This window comes from Pristis pectinata, chromosome 18 (genome assembly GCF_009764475.1).
Source record: "Pristis pectinata isolate sPriPec2 chromosome 18, sPriPec2.1.pri, whole genome shotgun sequence".
NCBI classification, from domain to species: Eukaryota; Metazoa; Chordata; class Chondrichthyes; order Rhinopristiformes; family Pristidae; genus Pristis; species Pristis pectinata.
In genome coordinates this window covers 37205231-37221751 of record NC_067422.1, presented here as the reverse complement: position 1 = coordinate 37221751, position 16521 = coordinate 37205231, and the positions used below count along the sequence as shown (strand labels likewise).

Here is a 16521-nt window from a genome sequence, read left to right as displayed (position 1 = left end):
CGGGGTTCGATTCCCGTCGCTGTCTGTAAGGAGTTTGTACGTTCTCCCGTGTCTGCGTGGGTTTCCTCCGGGTGCTCCGGTTTCCTCCCACATTCCAAAGACGTACGGGTAGGTTAATATGGGTTTAAAATGGGTGGCACAGACTCGTTGGGCCGGAAGGGCCTGTTAACACGCTGTAAATAAAATTTTTTAAAAATTGCCTCTCCTCGTTCCCGATACCAAACTATTATTTCACTATTTTCAGCATTAAGTTTCATCAGCCCATTCCTGTCCTCTTGAAGTTTACCTCTCTCTCCACTATATTTCCAAGTTGTGTCACAACCAGCAACTTTTGAAACAGTTCCCGCTGCGGATAAAACACTGGTCCAAGCACTAACGCCGCTGGTCACCTTCCTCCTGGCTGTGCTCTGTGACTCGCTCTATCCCCAGTGGTGCCCTGCTGCTGTCACCCTCTCCATTCCATCGTTTTTGCCTCACTAATAAGCCTTTAAGAGGGCACTAAGAGGACACATTAACCAAATGTCTTTTGAAAGCCTGAAGGCACCACATCAATCGTTTTGCCCACATCAACCCTCCCTGTTAACTGAAAAATACTCAGTCAGGTTAGTTAAACACAAATTGCTTTCTGCAAACCCATGCTGGTTAATCCTTATTCATCCAGTGACTGTTAATGTTGGTTTATTGTTTCTAAAAGGTTCCCTGTCACTAAGGTTAAACTGACAGGCCCGTAGTTGCTGGCTTTATACTTCTTCCTTCCCTTGAACAAGGGCGGGAGGTTCACAGTCATGCAGCCCTTGTACCAGCGATGGAACTTATGGCTAGTGCTTTGTGTTGTAGACCTTTATCGTAACAAATAAGGACAGTTGACCTATCATGTCCACACTAGCCAAAAAAGACTTTGTAGTTACGGCCTATGCATAGAGTCATAGTTAGTACAGCATGGAAACAGGCCCCTCGGCCCAACTCATCCATGCTCATCAGGGTGTCTTCCTGACTAGTCCCATCTGCCTGTGTTTGTCCCCTGTCCCTTTAACCCTTTCCTATCCACGTACCTGTCTTTTAAATGTCGCAATTGTACCTGCCTCTACGACCTCCTCTGGCAGCTTGTTCCATATACCCACCAGCCTCTCTGTGTAAACTTGCCCCTCAAGTCCCCTTTAAATCTTTTCCCCCTCTTAAACCTATTCCCTCTAGTTTTAGACTCCACCACCCTGGAGAAAAGACTGACAATCCATCTTATCTATGCCCCGCATGGTTTTGTAAACCCCAATAAGATCTCTCCTCAGCTTCCTTCACTCCAGGGAAAAGGGTCCCAGCCCATTCAGTCTCTCCTTACAACTCAAGCCCTCCAGTCCTGACAGTGTCCTTGTGAATCTTTTCTGTGTCCTCTCCTAGCTTAATGACACCCTTCCTGTAGTGTGATGACCAGAACTGCACACAATACTCCAGAAGCAACAAACAAGATGTTGGAGGGACTCAGCGGGTCGGGCAGCATCTGTGGAGGGAAATGGACAGTCGATGTTTTGGGTCGAGACCCTTCACCTGGAATGCTGCCAGCTCCGCATTCCCGTCCGTATCACACGACATCCTGACTCGGAAATGCATGGCTAATTCTTCAGCATTTCTGGATTAAAATCATGGAACTCCCAACAAACAGGGAGTCCCTTCACCATGTAGACATGTAAGAAGGTATCTCACCTCCAGTTTCTCAAGGGGAATTAAGAAGGTGACTGCAGCATTATGTCACACCCCATGAATTAATACAATTATACTAGTCTGTCTCATCACCTGGGCCCCGGCTTTCTCGGGACTTAGGTAGCATTGAATGCCATGAAGGTTTTTGGCGGCATTACTTCATCTTCTGCAGGGCCTGGCTGGCTCCACTCCTGGCTGGTTGCTTGGTTGTTCTGTTCACTGATGTGAGATGCCTCAGTGGTTCCTGCCTCTGTATGGACCATTTGTACAACATGGACTTTATTGACGACCTTTTTCCTCAGCAGACAGTTGAAGACTTTCTTGAAGCCCTTGCGGAAGTGCTTGGAGACCAGGGCGTAGACAATAGGGTTGAGGCAGGAGTTGGCGTAGGACATGCAGTGTGACAAGAGCCTGAAAATGTAGGTGGCCTGGTTAAGTGGAAAGTGGCCAAACCAGAAACATAAGATAACCAGGTGGTGGGGTAGCCAACAGAGGCAAAAGAGAACAGCCACAATGATGATCATCTTAGTGACCTTGCGCTTGGCTTTCTTAGACTCAGACATGTTTTCTATGGGTTCCACAGAAGTCCAGAGGTACCTGATGGTCCTGGTATAGGCCAAGCTCAGGATCAACACTGGAATGATGTATCCACAGATGAAAGTGGAAATGTCCATAATTTTGCGGCTGTAATCATCCCAGACTGGGAAGCAGAGTGTGAGGTCCCTGTAGTGGATCACCTGGTAGTAGCTGAGGTAGGGACCAGCAAAGACAAGTGAGATTCCCCAGATGATGCAGATGGTGATCATGGCATTTCGGGGAGTGCGCAGTTCCCGGGATCTCAATGGGTAGCGAATGGCCAGGTATCTGCAAGACAGGCCAAGGGTGGAAATCATGAGGTTAACCAATTCCCACAGACACATACAATAGACCAGGGTGAACGAGATTTAAATTGGTCTTCGGCAACAGCACGAAGCAAGCAACAGTAAAGCAGCAGCCCTTCCTCGTGGCACTGCACCAGATGGTCTTATAATGGAAACACCTACCAAGCACAGTAGAAATGTGTGAAGCACGTTACTGATAGTGTGTGCAGTTGCACGTTGACAGAGTATCTGAGGAAGAGTGACTACAAAAGGAACCTGCACCCCCTCCCAAACTACACACCCTTGTCAACCCATATCTCTGCATTTCAACACTTCTTCGACCAGTTCAGTGCAGTCACTGATGCACTGTGTACTATTAAGTTTGGATTGTTCATTCAATGCATTTCTGGGTCTTGGAAACCCATTCTCCAGAGTATTTTGCCTTTCTCTGCCCACGGGTCCTTGTGTTAGGAAACTAGGTTCAGTAGGGGGTAATTCTCACATTGTATTGATGAAATCCTGTCCACCAGACCCATTCTATTCCATTCAGTGGGATGCTCCGGAGAATAATCAATGGAAGATCTGCACTTGCTGGTTAATCACAGGGACCCAAGGTGAAGGTTACTGCCAAATGAAACTACACAAGGGTACTTATGGTCTGTGAGCTTTTCTGGAATAGTGAAGCCCACCTGCCGGATTCCCCCTTCCAGTATAAACTCACACCCTCTAAGGACCTTCTGCAAATGCAGATACACTCAAAGAGGTCCATGGAACCTTTGGGGGACAGCAACAGAGCCCGACGAAGGTGACCCTGTCCTCCTCTCTCCCCACCCATGAATTCCACAGCTTCAGTGCCAGAGGTGCTGTGCTGGTAGACAACAAGGTGCAAGACCATAACGAGGTAGACTGCGAGGTCAAGAGTCCATCTTATTGTACTAGGGAACTGTTCAATAGTCTTATAACAGTGGGATAGAAGCTGTCTTTGAGCCTGGTGGTACGTGCTTTCAGGCTTTTGTATCTTCTGCCTGATGGGAGAGGGGAGAAGAGAGAAATGTCCGGGGCGGGCAGGGAAATTCCTTGGAATTGGGATTCTGGCAAACAGGCCCACAGTATTCTGTGGGCTTGATTGCCAGAATCCCAATCCCAAGGAATTTCTGGACACAGATATCTGATAACTGGGGATCTCCTTGAGGAAATCCTCCTACTCATCCTCCTGTTCCCGGAACTCATGGACAGCCATTGGGATTGGGATTAACACTGAGATGTGTTCCACCAGAAACCAATCAGTCATGAACCTGCTCGAAGCTGGTTTGGTGCAGACACTGGAAATCTGAAACAAAAACAGAATATGTTGGAAACACTCAGCAGGTCAGGCAGAAGAGAGAGAGTTAAAGTTTCAAGCTAAAGACTCTTCTCTGACCTAAAACAATCATGAGATTTCAGATTGGACAATGCTCAGACTGAAACTGAACTTGTCACCAACTTTTATCGATGCACCATAGAAAGCATCCTATCTGGATGCATCACGGCTTGGTACGGCAACTGATCTGCCTGGGACTGCAAGAAACTGCAGAGAGTTGTGGACACAGCCCAGCACGTCACAGAAACCAGCCTCCCCTCCATGGACTATCTATACTTCTCACTGCCTCGGTAAAGCAGCCAACATAATCAAAGACCCCATCCACCCCGGACATTCTCTCTTCTCCCCTCTCCCATCAGGCAGAAGATGCAAAAGCCTGAAAGCACGTACCACCAGGCTCAAGGACAGCTTCTATCCCGCTGTTATAAGACTATTGAACGGTTCCCTAGTACATTAAGATGGACTCCTGACCTCACAATCTACCTCATTATAGCCTTGCACCTTATTATCTGCCTGCACTGCACTTTCTCTGTAGCTGTGACACTTTGTATTCTGTATTGTTTTACTTTGTACAACCTCAATGTACTGTGTAATGAATTGATCTGTATGGATGGTATGCAAGACAAGTTTTTCACTGGACCCTGGTACAAGTGACAATAATAAAGCAATACCAATACCGATAATGACAACAAAATTGACAACGGGATTCCGAATGAGTGTGAGTTTGGTATTGGTCACAGTCCTTCGTTTGGTATTTTGAGATATCATGGAGGTAATGATCGCTCACAAGATCACACAGATGTAAGGGGCATAGCTGGGAGACTTTCCGGGGTGTCCACACTGAGAACTGGGCTGCTTTTCGGACTCAACATCAGATGCACATCTACAGCACCACACGGTCCCAAGTTTGGCCGTGTGTGTGCTGACCAGAATTCATCTGCACTTGCTCAGGCTCACATTTGGATGACCATATCTTTCATCAAAGTTCCCAGGGACCAGATAGGTTTCATAAATCGCCAGAAACTTGGAGAGTTCCCGGGCATACAGAGACCCTGTATGTACTCCTGTACACCCGTACACAAAAGAGGGGAATTGCATGAAGTTCAGCTGTCTTATCCCTGGTGCTCTCAGTGCATCAAACAATAGAATCTGGGGCCAGGGGAAAGAGTCAATTGCATTGGTGTTATCTCAGACAAATTATAAAATGGGATCCAAGTGTACCAAACGGTAATTGAAACGTTGTCACCTTGAAACCAAAGGCTGCAAAACTCAACTCTGTGGGTGCCAGCCTTGTTATAAAACTAACAACCATGGGGACATTCATAAAACCAGTGGTGTGGCTTCATTGTGGCAATGGTTTTATCACCTATGCTGCTACCATGGTGACAAGGAGGCAGATAATGACGTCAGTCAGTGTACAATCCTGATTTGATGCTAGTGTGTTCAACACTCCAGCCAATGGTCTCTCTGGAATTTATACAGTTGAACATGTGCTCAACACCAGCAAGTACCTGAACTTGCTTCCCTGCTTTAACACACACTCCCTTTAAACCCTATCTTCAATATTTCAACGTAATCATCAACTTCTTGTAGATTAGTGACCAATTGGATTTTGCTGGAGTTCTCTACGACTTAATAAGAGAGATTTATACGAGAGCTTTAACATTGCTGAAGTCTATAGTGAGGAGAGCTTCAGGTACTTGAGGACATTGTCAATCGATAATTCAGCCCAAACCAGTTGTCCTCAGACACGGGTGCACCAGTAGGTATTAACCCTCGAGGACACATGACTAGAAGAATTAGCAGAGGACATCTACACCAGGACAAGCTGCAAAAGGAAGGGGGACTTAGCAGGAGATCTTCTCCCAAGGGGTTCAGAGAGGAAATACCCTTTCAGACCTAATGCCGGTGGTAAGGAAAATACTGGAATCTATAATGAAGGGGGTAATAACAGAGCACCTTGGAAAAAATAATAGGAAAGAGCTGTGTCAACATAGATTCACCAGGGGAAAATCAAGTTTAACTACTCTGTTTGTCACAAGTAGAATAGACATGGGGATGTGGTATATTTGGATTTCTGGAAGGTTTTTGATAAAGTCCCGCACAGGAGGTTGATTAACAAGGTTAGAGCACGTGGTATTGGAGGTGATGTACAGACATGGATTGAGAACTGGTTATTGGAGAGAAGGCAAAGATGGGAAATGGACAGGTCCTTCTCAAGTTGGCAGGCTGTGCCCAGTGGGGCACCACATGGATTGTGCTTGAGCCCCCGCTCTTCACTGACTATATAAATGGTTAGGCTGAGGAGACACAATGTCGTATCTCCAAGTTTACTGAGAATACTAAACTCGGTGGGATTGTGTGTACAGAGGAGGATGTAAAGAGGCTTTGGGAGGATATGGACAAGGATGTGGGCAAGTACATGGCAATATAATGTGGAAAAATATGAGGTAATCCACTTTGGTGCACATGACTGAAAAGTGGGGTATTTATTAAATGGTGAGAGATTGGGTAGTGTTGATGTCCAGAGAGACCTAGGTGTGCTTGTACACAAATTGCTGAAGGCCAACATACAGGTGCAGCAAGCAATTAGGGAGGTAAATGGCATGTTGGTCTTTAATATGATGGTTTGATTCTGGGAATAAGGAACTCTTATCGCCATTCTATAGGACCTTGGCGTGACTGCACCTGGAGTATTGTGTACAGTTCTGGTCTGCTTCCCAAAGAAAGGATGTACTTGCCATAAAGGGAGTGCAGCAAAGATTCATCAGACTGGTTCCAGGGATGAATGTATGAGGAGAGATTGGGTAGACCGGGACTGTATTGTTACAGAAGTTAGAAAGATGAGATGATATGAGATGATACGATGAGATGGCAAGACAAGCTTTTCACTGTACCTCGGTACAAGTGACAATAATAAACCAATACCAATACCAATATCTCACCACAGTGTACAGAATTGTTAAAGGGCTTGAGAGACCAGATGCAGGGAGGGTGTGAGCCCTGACTGACGCGTCTAGGACCAGGGGAACACAGTTTGAGAATAAAGGGTAGGTCCTTTAGGACTGAGGTGAGGAGAAATGCCTTCACTCGGAGGGCGGTGAACCTATGGAATTCTCCTCCGCAGAGGGTGGTGGAAGTTCAGTCATTGAGTTCGTCCAAAACAGAGATCATTAGATCTCTGGGCATTAAGGGAATCAAGGGCTATGAGGACAGTGCAAGATAATGGCTCTGAGGTAGAAGACCAGCCTTGGTCTTGATGAATTACAAGCAGGCTCAAGTGTCTGTGTGACCTACACTGCCCCTATTTCTTATGTTCCTATTACATTGAGGAGTAGTATGCAAGGAATCAACAGCTTCCTTACTGCAGCCTCAGAGCAGGGTAAAGGCTGCTTTGCCGGAAACCTTTTGGATCAATGAGCTGAAAACTGCAATAAGCATAGGAAATAGGAAAGAGTAAGACATTTGACTCTTCAAGTTTGCTCTGCCATTCAATATGACCATGGCTGATCCCCTGATTCAGTACAATGTTCCCCTTACTCCTTGACACCTTTTGCTTCTGGAAATGTATCCCTTTCTTAAGTATATCCAGCAAGAACTTTCAACAAAATACAGAAAAAAGCTGCAAATGCTCAGGCAGAATGTGTGGAAAGGGGAACCAGAATTTTTATTCTGGGTGACAATCTTTCAACAGAATTTTGTTTTTATTCTAAGGATCAAGATATTGAGCGTCAGGGTTATTTCAGGCTGGAATGAGAGATATTTGCAAAATCTCAGTTTGTCCTTCACGGTTGGCTTAAGGATGCGACTGATTCTCCAGTCCAGGAGAGGCAAGTACTTTTCATTCTGACTTGCCAGACAGCAGTCACGCACTTGGCTTTGGAAGGATTACAGGCTTTCTCATGGTGCAGGGTGCTGGTGATTACGTTCCTTTGTGGGCACCTGTGGGTGCCTGTGTTAGGAGGAGGACATCGGACAACAAAAGCTGTCTGTCTACTGACGTCATGTGTCTTGTCCTTTGCATGCATCACAAGCAGCACCGTTACAAGGAAGGTCCTGCTGCACACAACGTGCCTCAGAGCAAGGCCTTTATCATGCTGGGCTTTGATGCCTGGACCTCTCTGGGAGAAGCTTGCAATACTTGTCAGAGGAGACCTCCGGGTCCATGCTGGTTGGCTGTCTGCTCACCTTTGTCGTCTGCTGTGAGGTGATCAGCGGAAGAAAGGGCAGGAGGGAAAAGCAGAAGAGGGAGGGAAAAGACTGCTGGACTGCCCCCTTCTGTCCATGGCCAACTTATCTAACGGCATCAGCAATAAATATAAGATTTCTTTATTAGTCACATGTACATCGAAACACACAGTGAAATACATCTTTTTGCGTAGAGTGTTCTGGGGGCAGCCTGCAAGTGTCACCACGTTTCCAGTGCCAACACAACATGCCCACAACTTCCTAACCCGTACGTCTTTGGAATGTGGGAGGAAACCGGAGCACCGGGAGGAAACCCACGCAGTAACGGGGAGAACGTACAAACTCCTTACGGACAGTGGCCGGAATTGAACCCTTCTCTGCTGCTGTCTGTTAGGCCACAGCACCCAAAACCCAATGAAAAATAAACACGGTACGGTACAGTACGGTAGTGTAGCGGTTAGCATAACACTTTACAGCTCCAGTGACCCGGGTTCAAATCCGGCCACTGTCGGTAAGGAGTTTGTACGTTCTCCCTGTGTCTGTGTGGGTTTCCTCCGGGTGCTCCGGTTTCCTCCCACATTCCAAAGACGTACAGGTTAGGAAGTTGTGGGCACGCTATGTCGGCGCCAGAAGCGTGGCGGCACTTGCGGGCTGCCCCCAGGATACTCTACACGAAAAGATGTATTTCACTGTGTGTTTGGATGTACATGTGACTAATAAAGATATCTATCTATCTATCTATCTATCTATCTATCTATCTATCTATCTATCTATCTATCTATCTATCTATCTATCTATCTATCTATCTATCTATCTATCTATCTATCTATCTACATTCCAAACCAAATTTACAAATCAACATAACCAAATAACGTACAAATATCAACCAATCACTATTTAACACATTCCTATTGCAATTAAGCAGTACAACCCAGTGGCTGGTGGAGGGGAACTGACGTAGTGAAGGAGCTCTGATCTGCTGTGGCTCTGGGCCCAGGTATGGCTCAGGCGGCACCTGCTCAGAGGTAAGACCACCACTGCTGTCACCCTGAAGGTGGGCGGCAGGCACATCCCTACTGTGACGCTGACACACCTTTGGCTGGCACCTCGGGCATCCCAGTGTCTTGCTGGAGGATGGTTTGCCTTTGTGCCATAAACACCCTGCAAGCATTACTGAACTGAGCTGTGATGGCAGTAGTCTCAGCTGGCTTGGCAGTAAGCTCGGGTAAATAGCACAGGTTAACTTTAAAAGAAGCAGGCTGTACACAGTACTGAGCCTCCTGCTGAGATGGACAGCCAGTGAACAGCATGCTCAGAACTGAATGCAGCTGGAGGTTAGCTCAGTGTCAGCACTGAAAGTAACAGGTCTGGGATCATTTCCCTTTGGATTCTTCTCATCTGTTCTCAGGGCCCTGTTCAGTTAGGGCACCCTGCTTCCACTTCACCAGTGTGGCTGATCAGGTCAGTTTGGGACCCACAGACTCTGCCACGGGTAGGACAATCCCCAGGCAAGCAAGTAAACGGTTTCAGAGGCATCAGACACCTTCTGCAGTTTGCACTGGGCTTCTGGGTGCTCCCAGTGCATGGACTCAAGGTACTCACTCCCACCCCGAATGCTCCTTCTCCACTTTTGAATGGTCATGGGACAGGGATTCACAGAATTCTTAGTGTAATAGAATCATACAGCACAGAAACAGGCCCTTCAGCCCAACATGTCCATGCTGACCAAGATGCACATCTAAACTCATCCAATTTGCCCACGTTTGGCCCATATCCCTCTAAACCTTTCCTATCCGTGTACCTGTCCAAATGTTGTTATTATACCTGCCTCAACCACTTCTTCTGGAGGCTCGTTCCATATATGGACCACCCTCTGTTGCTCCTTGGGTTCCTATTAAATCTTCTCCCTCTCACTTTAAGCCTCTGCCCTCTAGTTCTTGATTCCTCAACCTTGGGAAACAGACTGTGCATTCACCCTATCTATGCCCCTCATGATTTTATACACTTCTATAAGGTCACCTCTCAGTCTCCTACACTCCAAGGAATAAAGTCCTAGCCTGTCCAACTTCTCCCTATAACTCAGTCCCTCAGTCCTGGCAACATCCCCATAAATCCTTTCTGCACTCTTTCCAGATTAACGGCATCTTTCCTATAGCAGGGCGACCAGAACTGAGCACAACACTCCAAGAGTGGTGAGGATGCTGTGCTTTGTTAAGCAGTAGCACTGAGACCAACAATTCGGACAAAAAAGGGTAAATATACAGAGAATATCAAATTTGAAAGGCCGGTCAACACTGAGGAGGAATGCAACAAAGTATAAAATATACTAATATGTTGAAAAATATGTGTATAAATAGCAAAAGTAAAATCAGAGGATGCTGGATCTACCCAGCAGGTCAGGCAGCATCTGTGGAGAGAGAATTGGAGATAATGTTTGAGGTCAATTGCCTTTCATCAGAACTTTAGTAAAGGAGTTTAGTTATAAATAGCTATCACATTTGGATTAAAAAAGCAGAGTTAATAAGAATCTCAGTGGGGTAAAGGACCAGGAGGATTTGAAATTACAGATGCAGCAAGTTGCACAGAAACCAGTAAGAACATTAGCAACACCAAACCAAGCCCGGAGTTTATTGCTGGTCGAATTTTAATGTAGGGAGGTTATGCTGGGATGTGTTACAACAGGAGGAATAGGAGGTTTGCGGACAATTCTGTTGAGGACGGGAGGAGGCTCCAGTGGAGAAGGAACACTGACGTGCGCGGTTCAGGTGAGGCACCCTCTTCCGTACTGTGTACGGACTGTAATTCTACCTGAACCCCTCTCAGCACCCAGACTCCATTGAAGACGCAAGCTCTCCACAAACTGTTTCTGGAGAACTTCTGCTTTATCTGATACATCCATGCCAATTTATGGAACCATAAAAATGACAGTAACGGAACTACCCGCCATCCCGTTTCTCCCTCACTGTACAGATTAGACCCAGCTTCAAGGTTGCCCGACCGACAACATCCTTCGCCACGGAACAGCCCGGCATTCGGCTGCTGGTGATGAGTTCAACATTAGAAACTTGCCCAACACAGAGCAAGGAACCGAATTCCACTCTCGGCGACTTGCCATGAAGCCACGTTCTACACCTGTCGCGCTTGTACCGAGCCACCGCCCTGAGCACCAACCACACAGCGTCGGGATGGAGGAACGCCGGCCTCACCGCACTCACCCCAGCGCCATGAAGAGACTCACCCTTGTAAAACCAGCCCTCATTAGCAATAAAAGTGAAAATACCGCACTTAGCATATCGTCCAGAGAATGAAGGGTCGTCCTGAAGCTCTGCTTCTCTCTCCACGGATGCTGCTCGACCTGCTGAGAGTTTCTGGCATCGGTTTAGTTTTACATTTTCACCGTGTGTTATTTCTACGTGTAACAGATGCACGTCATCCCCGCACAAACCTACGTCCACTCTTCGGTCTCAGCGTTTGGATACTCTAACAAGTTGTTTTCACTGCTCCGGCGTCTCGGAGTTATCGGGAGTCACAGCGTCGTACAGCACGGGGGCGGCCATTCGGCCCGTCACCACCTTTTAGCCCAACGACACTAATCCAGCGCCACACCCGCCTATGCCCTGCCAATTCCCTAATGACAACGCTCCAATCTAGCACTGGCTGGCAACACTCTGATAATCCGGGGAAAACATCCAGAGTGAGGTGTAAATCTGCGTGCAGGTCCCGACTCTGCTCCCACCATTCTGGCTGCGTCTGTTTCCAGGCGCCGGAGTGTTAAGGAAGCTCCCACTGCAATGATTCCTTCCCGCAGTTTGTTGCCGAATGCGCCTCCAAACTGACCATCTGTTTAATTGGGGGTGATAGAAGACAGTTTTTGGAACGGACTGTGTATAGTTACTCCGTTCCAAAAACATCCGCCCATAAATGTCACGGGTAAATGGTCGAACCGAGGCGCGGGTCGTTTGGTTAACAGGAATAAACGGAGGGAGACGGAGACTCCGTGGTCAATGTCAACACGAAGAAGGCTGAACGGGGCGACCTGTGTGCCACTCATGCCGCCCATCCGGTTCTGGGCTGGCAGTGTGAATTCTAGACAATTGCTTCCCCACCCGACCCCCACAGATGCTGCTCGACCCGCTGAGTTCCTCCAGCACATTGAGCGGGAGTGACCGACAATGCGGACAAATTGGGGGGATATGGTTCAGGGGAGATCCCAGCCACACACACACACACACACACACACACACACACACACACACACACACACACACACACACACACACACACACACACACACACCGGACAGGCGCAGCCCGAGCCGACTGGCCGACTGCCTGCCCCATTGCCGAGATCCCGTGGCGTCCCTGGAGGAGGGGACACACCGTGTTCAGAACTGCCTGGGCGCCTTCCGGGACCGATGGGGTCAAACAACAGAACTAACACACCATAGGTCTGGGGATGGACTTAACCACTCGCCCCTCCCAGACCCGAGCTGACCTGGGTCACACACACAATACTAGCCCAGGTTTACCGACTACACATCTGAGAGTTACTTGAAGACACAAGAGACTTCAGATGCTGGAATCTGGGGCAAGAAAAATTTTCTGGAGGAACTCAGCGGGTCGAGCAGCATCTGTAGAGGTAAAGGAATTGTCGACAATTCCCTCGCCACCCGACCCCCAGAGATGCTGCTCGGCCCGCTGAGTTCCTCCAGCACATTGTTCGTTACTTGAGTCACCGTCACACAGGTAAGTGTCCCAACCCTCCAAACTAAACGGTGCGGGGAGCAGGCTTGGCTCAGTTTGTCTGAACACTCCTGATCCACGATTTACATCTCGGAGCTACGGGTCAGGTGGAAACCAGTTGGGGCAGATTTGGCCGTGGTTGGCACTCTTAGTTCTAAGCTTCACCCCCCCCCCCCCCCCGTTAAATTGCTGAAATAGCGAGCTGCTGAGGGCGCGGCGGAGGAGACCGATTATCCGGGCCTGTCTCTTAAAACAACGGCTTTGTGGTTTTAGGATTGGGAAATACGCCGCAAAACTACCGGAGGAGGGCGAGTCAAAGGGGGGGGGGGGGGGGGGGGGGAATTCAGTGAAATACAGAGAAGGTTTACAGGAGCAAGGGCAAGCAAGAAATGTAATGTCTCTAATTGTAATCCAGACTGCCAGTTATGGGAGAGCTGGGCATTTTCTGGAAACTCTCAGCAGGTCGGGCAGCATCTGCGGAGAGAGAAACGGTTAACAAATTGACAGTTGTGCCGGGATACTTCCAGCGGCCCGCGGCACAACGCTTCTTCTGCCGGGGAGGACGTGCTGGAGTTACCCTCTTTGGGGGTTCTGGGGAGGGTGATCGACCAATGTGGGACCCGCAGACTCTGCCCCAGGTGGGGGAAGATGCTTGACGGGACGGTGGATGGGTGGTTTGGGAGGTGGCGCGGTGGAGATGTGGATTGTCAGCTGGGATACTCCTGGACCAGGGATCGCCACGAGTCCGAGGGAACATTACCCTTGTTCAAGGAGGCTTTGAGAACATCCTTGAATCGTCCCCGTTGTTTTCAAACCTCCTCCGTGTCCACCTGATAATCTCGTGTGGTGACAGAGCTTGGGAGAGCGCCTGGTTTGGGAGTCTGGTGTCGGGCTTGGGAGTGTTGTGTCCCACGGGGCCGGACGGTTGTAACCGGGCCCTCGGTTCGTGGCATTGGGGTGACGAGGCAGTGGACGGTACACCGTCTCCCTGGAGCTAAGGACAGAACGGCGCCACTCAGTCATCCACCTTTTGGATGCTTCTCTTTAGTATAAAGCACAGAACTGCTGGAAACTGCTGCAGGTCAGGCAGCATCTGTGGAGAGAGAAACGGTTAATGTTTGAGATCGCAGACGCCCTGTCAGAACTGGAAAGGAGTCACAAGAATGTGGTTACGCTGCAGGGAGCGGGGCAGGGGGGGGGGGTCTCTGACAAGGTGACCATGGGGGATAAGCTGTAAACACAGTGAGTGGGAGCCGCAAGAGGGTGAGAACATAGGCAACAGAATGTGGAGGGAACAGTTAACGTTTGAGGTCGGGGACTCCGAGGCAGGGTCTGGGACATAAAACGTTAACTGTTTCTCCCTCCACAGACGCTGCCCGACGCGCAGAGACTTTCCAGCGGCTTATTTTTTCTCTCAGACATCCAACATCTCCAGTTTCTCATTATTGGCATTTAACCCCGGCGCTGCGCTGACCTGAACTCGATGCACTGATTCACCTCTTATTATCTGACGGATTGATTGGATTCCCGGTTCACAGGATAAGTTCCCGCTCGAGGATAAGCGCCGGGATAGAAAGAACGCGGCGATGTGGGGAGTAGGGACTCGATGGGCGCAACGGCCTCTGCTTTTAGCTGATCCTGTGTAGTCACCCCCCAATGCCGTGTCCGGCTTGGAGCTTCCCATTGGCCCCAAAGGATGCCCAAAACAAAAGTTACTGCAGTTGGGAAGGTGTCCCGGAGTCGGACCCGATAAGCCTCAGACGGCGAAGCGGTCCCGTCCCACCAACTGGACGGGTCCCCGACCTCGGCCTCCCGCTCACCTGTCCACCGAGACTGCGGCCAGGGTGAAGCTGCTGGCGTACACCGTCAGGTAGATGAAGAAGTGCACGGCTTTGCACATGAAGGAGCCGAAGACCCAGGAGTCGAGGGTGTAGATGGTGCCCTGGAAGGGCACGCAGCAGAGGATGAAGCAGAGATCGGCCAGCGCCAGGTTCAGGATGAACAGATTGGTGGTGTTACAGTTCATCTGACCGTTCCGAAGCAGGACGGCCAGCACCAAGCTGTTGCCCAGCGTGCCGAGCAGGAAGATGAGGCAGAACACAAAGGGGACGATCACACTCTCGGGTCTCAGTTCCCAGTTTTGGGAGGAGTTCCAGCCCTGGCTCCCGTTCATCTCCAAGCCGCCGGCGGCCCCTGCGGAGGGGAGAGGTCTGGCAGCGCGATCCGTCAGCTCTCGGCGCTCTCTGCCCCTCTCCTTCCCACCGGGCGCTTTAAAGCTCCCCAGCCGCCTTATCCACCCGTTACCAAGGCGACATTAACTCGTTTCCTCCCTCGTACATTCCCGCCGCGGGGAGAGGGCGGGATGAAGTGGTTTGGGAGAAAGTTGAGAGCGGAGAGCATCCTGAGGTCCCCAAGCCCGGTCAGTCCCTCCGGGGAGACGAGCGAAGGCGGACACTGTGTTTCCAGAGCACAGTGAGGGGGGGGGGCGGGGCGGGGGGGGGTGGTGGGGGGGAGCTGCACACCAAGTGAAGAGGCACACGGGCTGGTCACCCTGGTGTGGGGAGGGCCGAGAGAGCCGGGGACGGGTGTTACTCACGTTACACCAGCCCGAAGAGGACTCCCAAGTTACACAGCACGGCAACAGTCCCTTCGGCCCAACCCGTCCATGCTGACCAAGCTGCTTCGGTCTCACTTATAGTGCTGACAGATTTCAATATTGGGCGCTCAACGAATAAAGACGTCCTTCTACGAAAGATCTACAGAAAACCGCGGACTTGTCTCCGATTGGGTCTTTCTTTGCACTGTTGTTTTTGCGGGGTGTCTCCACTCCCCCCCCCCGCTTCACTGTTTTGTATAATTCATGCACAATTGTGTGTTGTCTGTACCTATGTGCCTGTGATGCTGCTGCAAGCAAGTTTTTCATTGTACCTGTACCTCACACATGGCAATAAACTCGAATGGACTCGAATCCATCATGGGACCAAGTTACAACAATGACAGCAACGAGGTGTCTGCTGGAGGAAGTCAGCGGGTCGAGCAGCAAGTTCCTCCAGCAGATTATTTGCTCAGGATTCCAGCATCTGCATTCTCCTGTGTTAGAACACCTGCAATTATTTTGTGATGGGAAGGGTTCATTTACAGCAGGGTTTATAAAAACAACCACTTGCCTGGAGCTTGGAACTCGGAGCCCCGTCTGCTGGGGTTACCTGTGACCCCAGAACCATTGCTTCCCCGGAACCCACCGGTCCGGGATGCTGGGGGAAGGTGGGTTCCTCGCTCCGGGACTTCCAAGGGGAGCTGCTCGTCGATCAGCCGAGCGAGGGACGAGACAGTGCCTGGTAATGTTGAGCTGCTTCTCTTGGTCCGCAGTGCGCGGAGAAACATCCGGTGGGCACGGAGCAGATTGCTGGAGAGGTCTCTTACCCCCCTCCGACCACTGGGACCACGGGTCGGAGGTGCTGCCGGAGGAGAGGGGTTGCGGTGGGGAAGATGTGGCCACAGAGAGGGCAGTGTGGAAATGTAACGGGAGGGGGAACACGGAGGTGTGGACATAACTGCGTGCAGAGAACTGTGTCACATAGAGCAGGTAACCCAGCAAATTTGCGCCTGAATCTCAGCGCTGCGTGAGATGGACTGTGACTCCGCGACACCTTATAGAAGAACTCAAATCCTCGCA

The 16521-nt window shown here is 49.7% G+C and overlaps 1 protein-coding gene across 1 annotated transcript; it reads right to left on the bottom strand.

Moving 5' to 3' along the window:
* Positions 1–1811: 1811 nt before the first annotated feature.
* Positions 1812–16229, bottom strand: LOC127580142 (galanin receptor 2b-like). The gene is made up of 3 exons (XM_052033353.1): positions 16013–16229; positions 14666–15038; positions 1812–2559 (listed from the first exon to the last, which is right to left on the bottom strand). Exons 1-3 carry the CDS (start codon positions 16227–16229, stop codon positions 1812–1814), a joined length of 1338 nt encoding a protein of 445 aa, XP_051889313.1.
* Positions 16230–16521: the final 292 nt, after the last annotated feature.

Excerpts from the sequence above, each read along its gene's own strand:
- LOC127580142 (XM_052033353.1), bottom strand. The coding sequence starts at position 16,229 with ATGTTTCTCCGCGCACTGCGGACCAAGAGAAGCAGCTCAACATTACCA. Across the intron at positions 15,039-16,012 it reads CTCCGAGTTCCAAGCTCCAG|GGGCCGCCGGCGGCTTGGAG; the intron begins GCAAGTGGTTGT and ends TCCCCTCCGCAG. Across the intron at positions 2,560-14,665 it reads GCCGCAGTCTCGGTGGACAG|ATACCTGGCCATTCGCTACC; the intron begins GTGAGCGGGAGG and ends CCTGTCTTGCAG.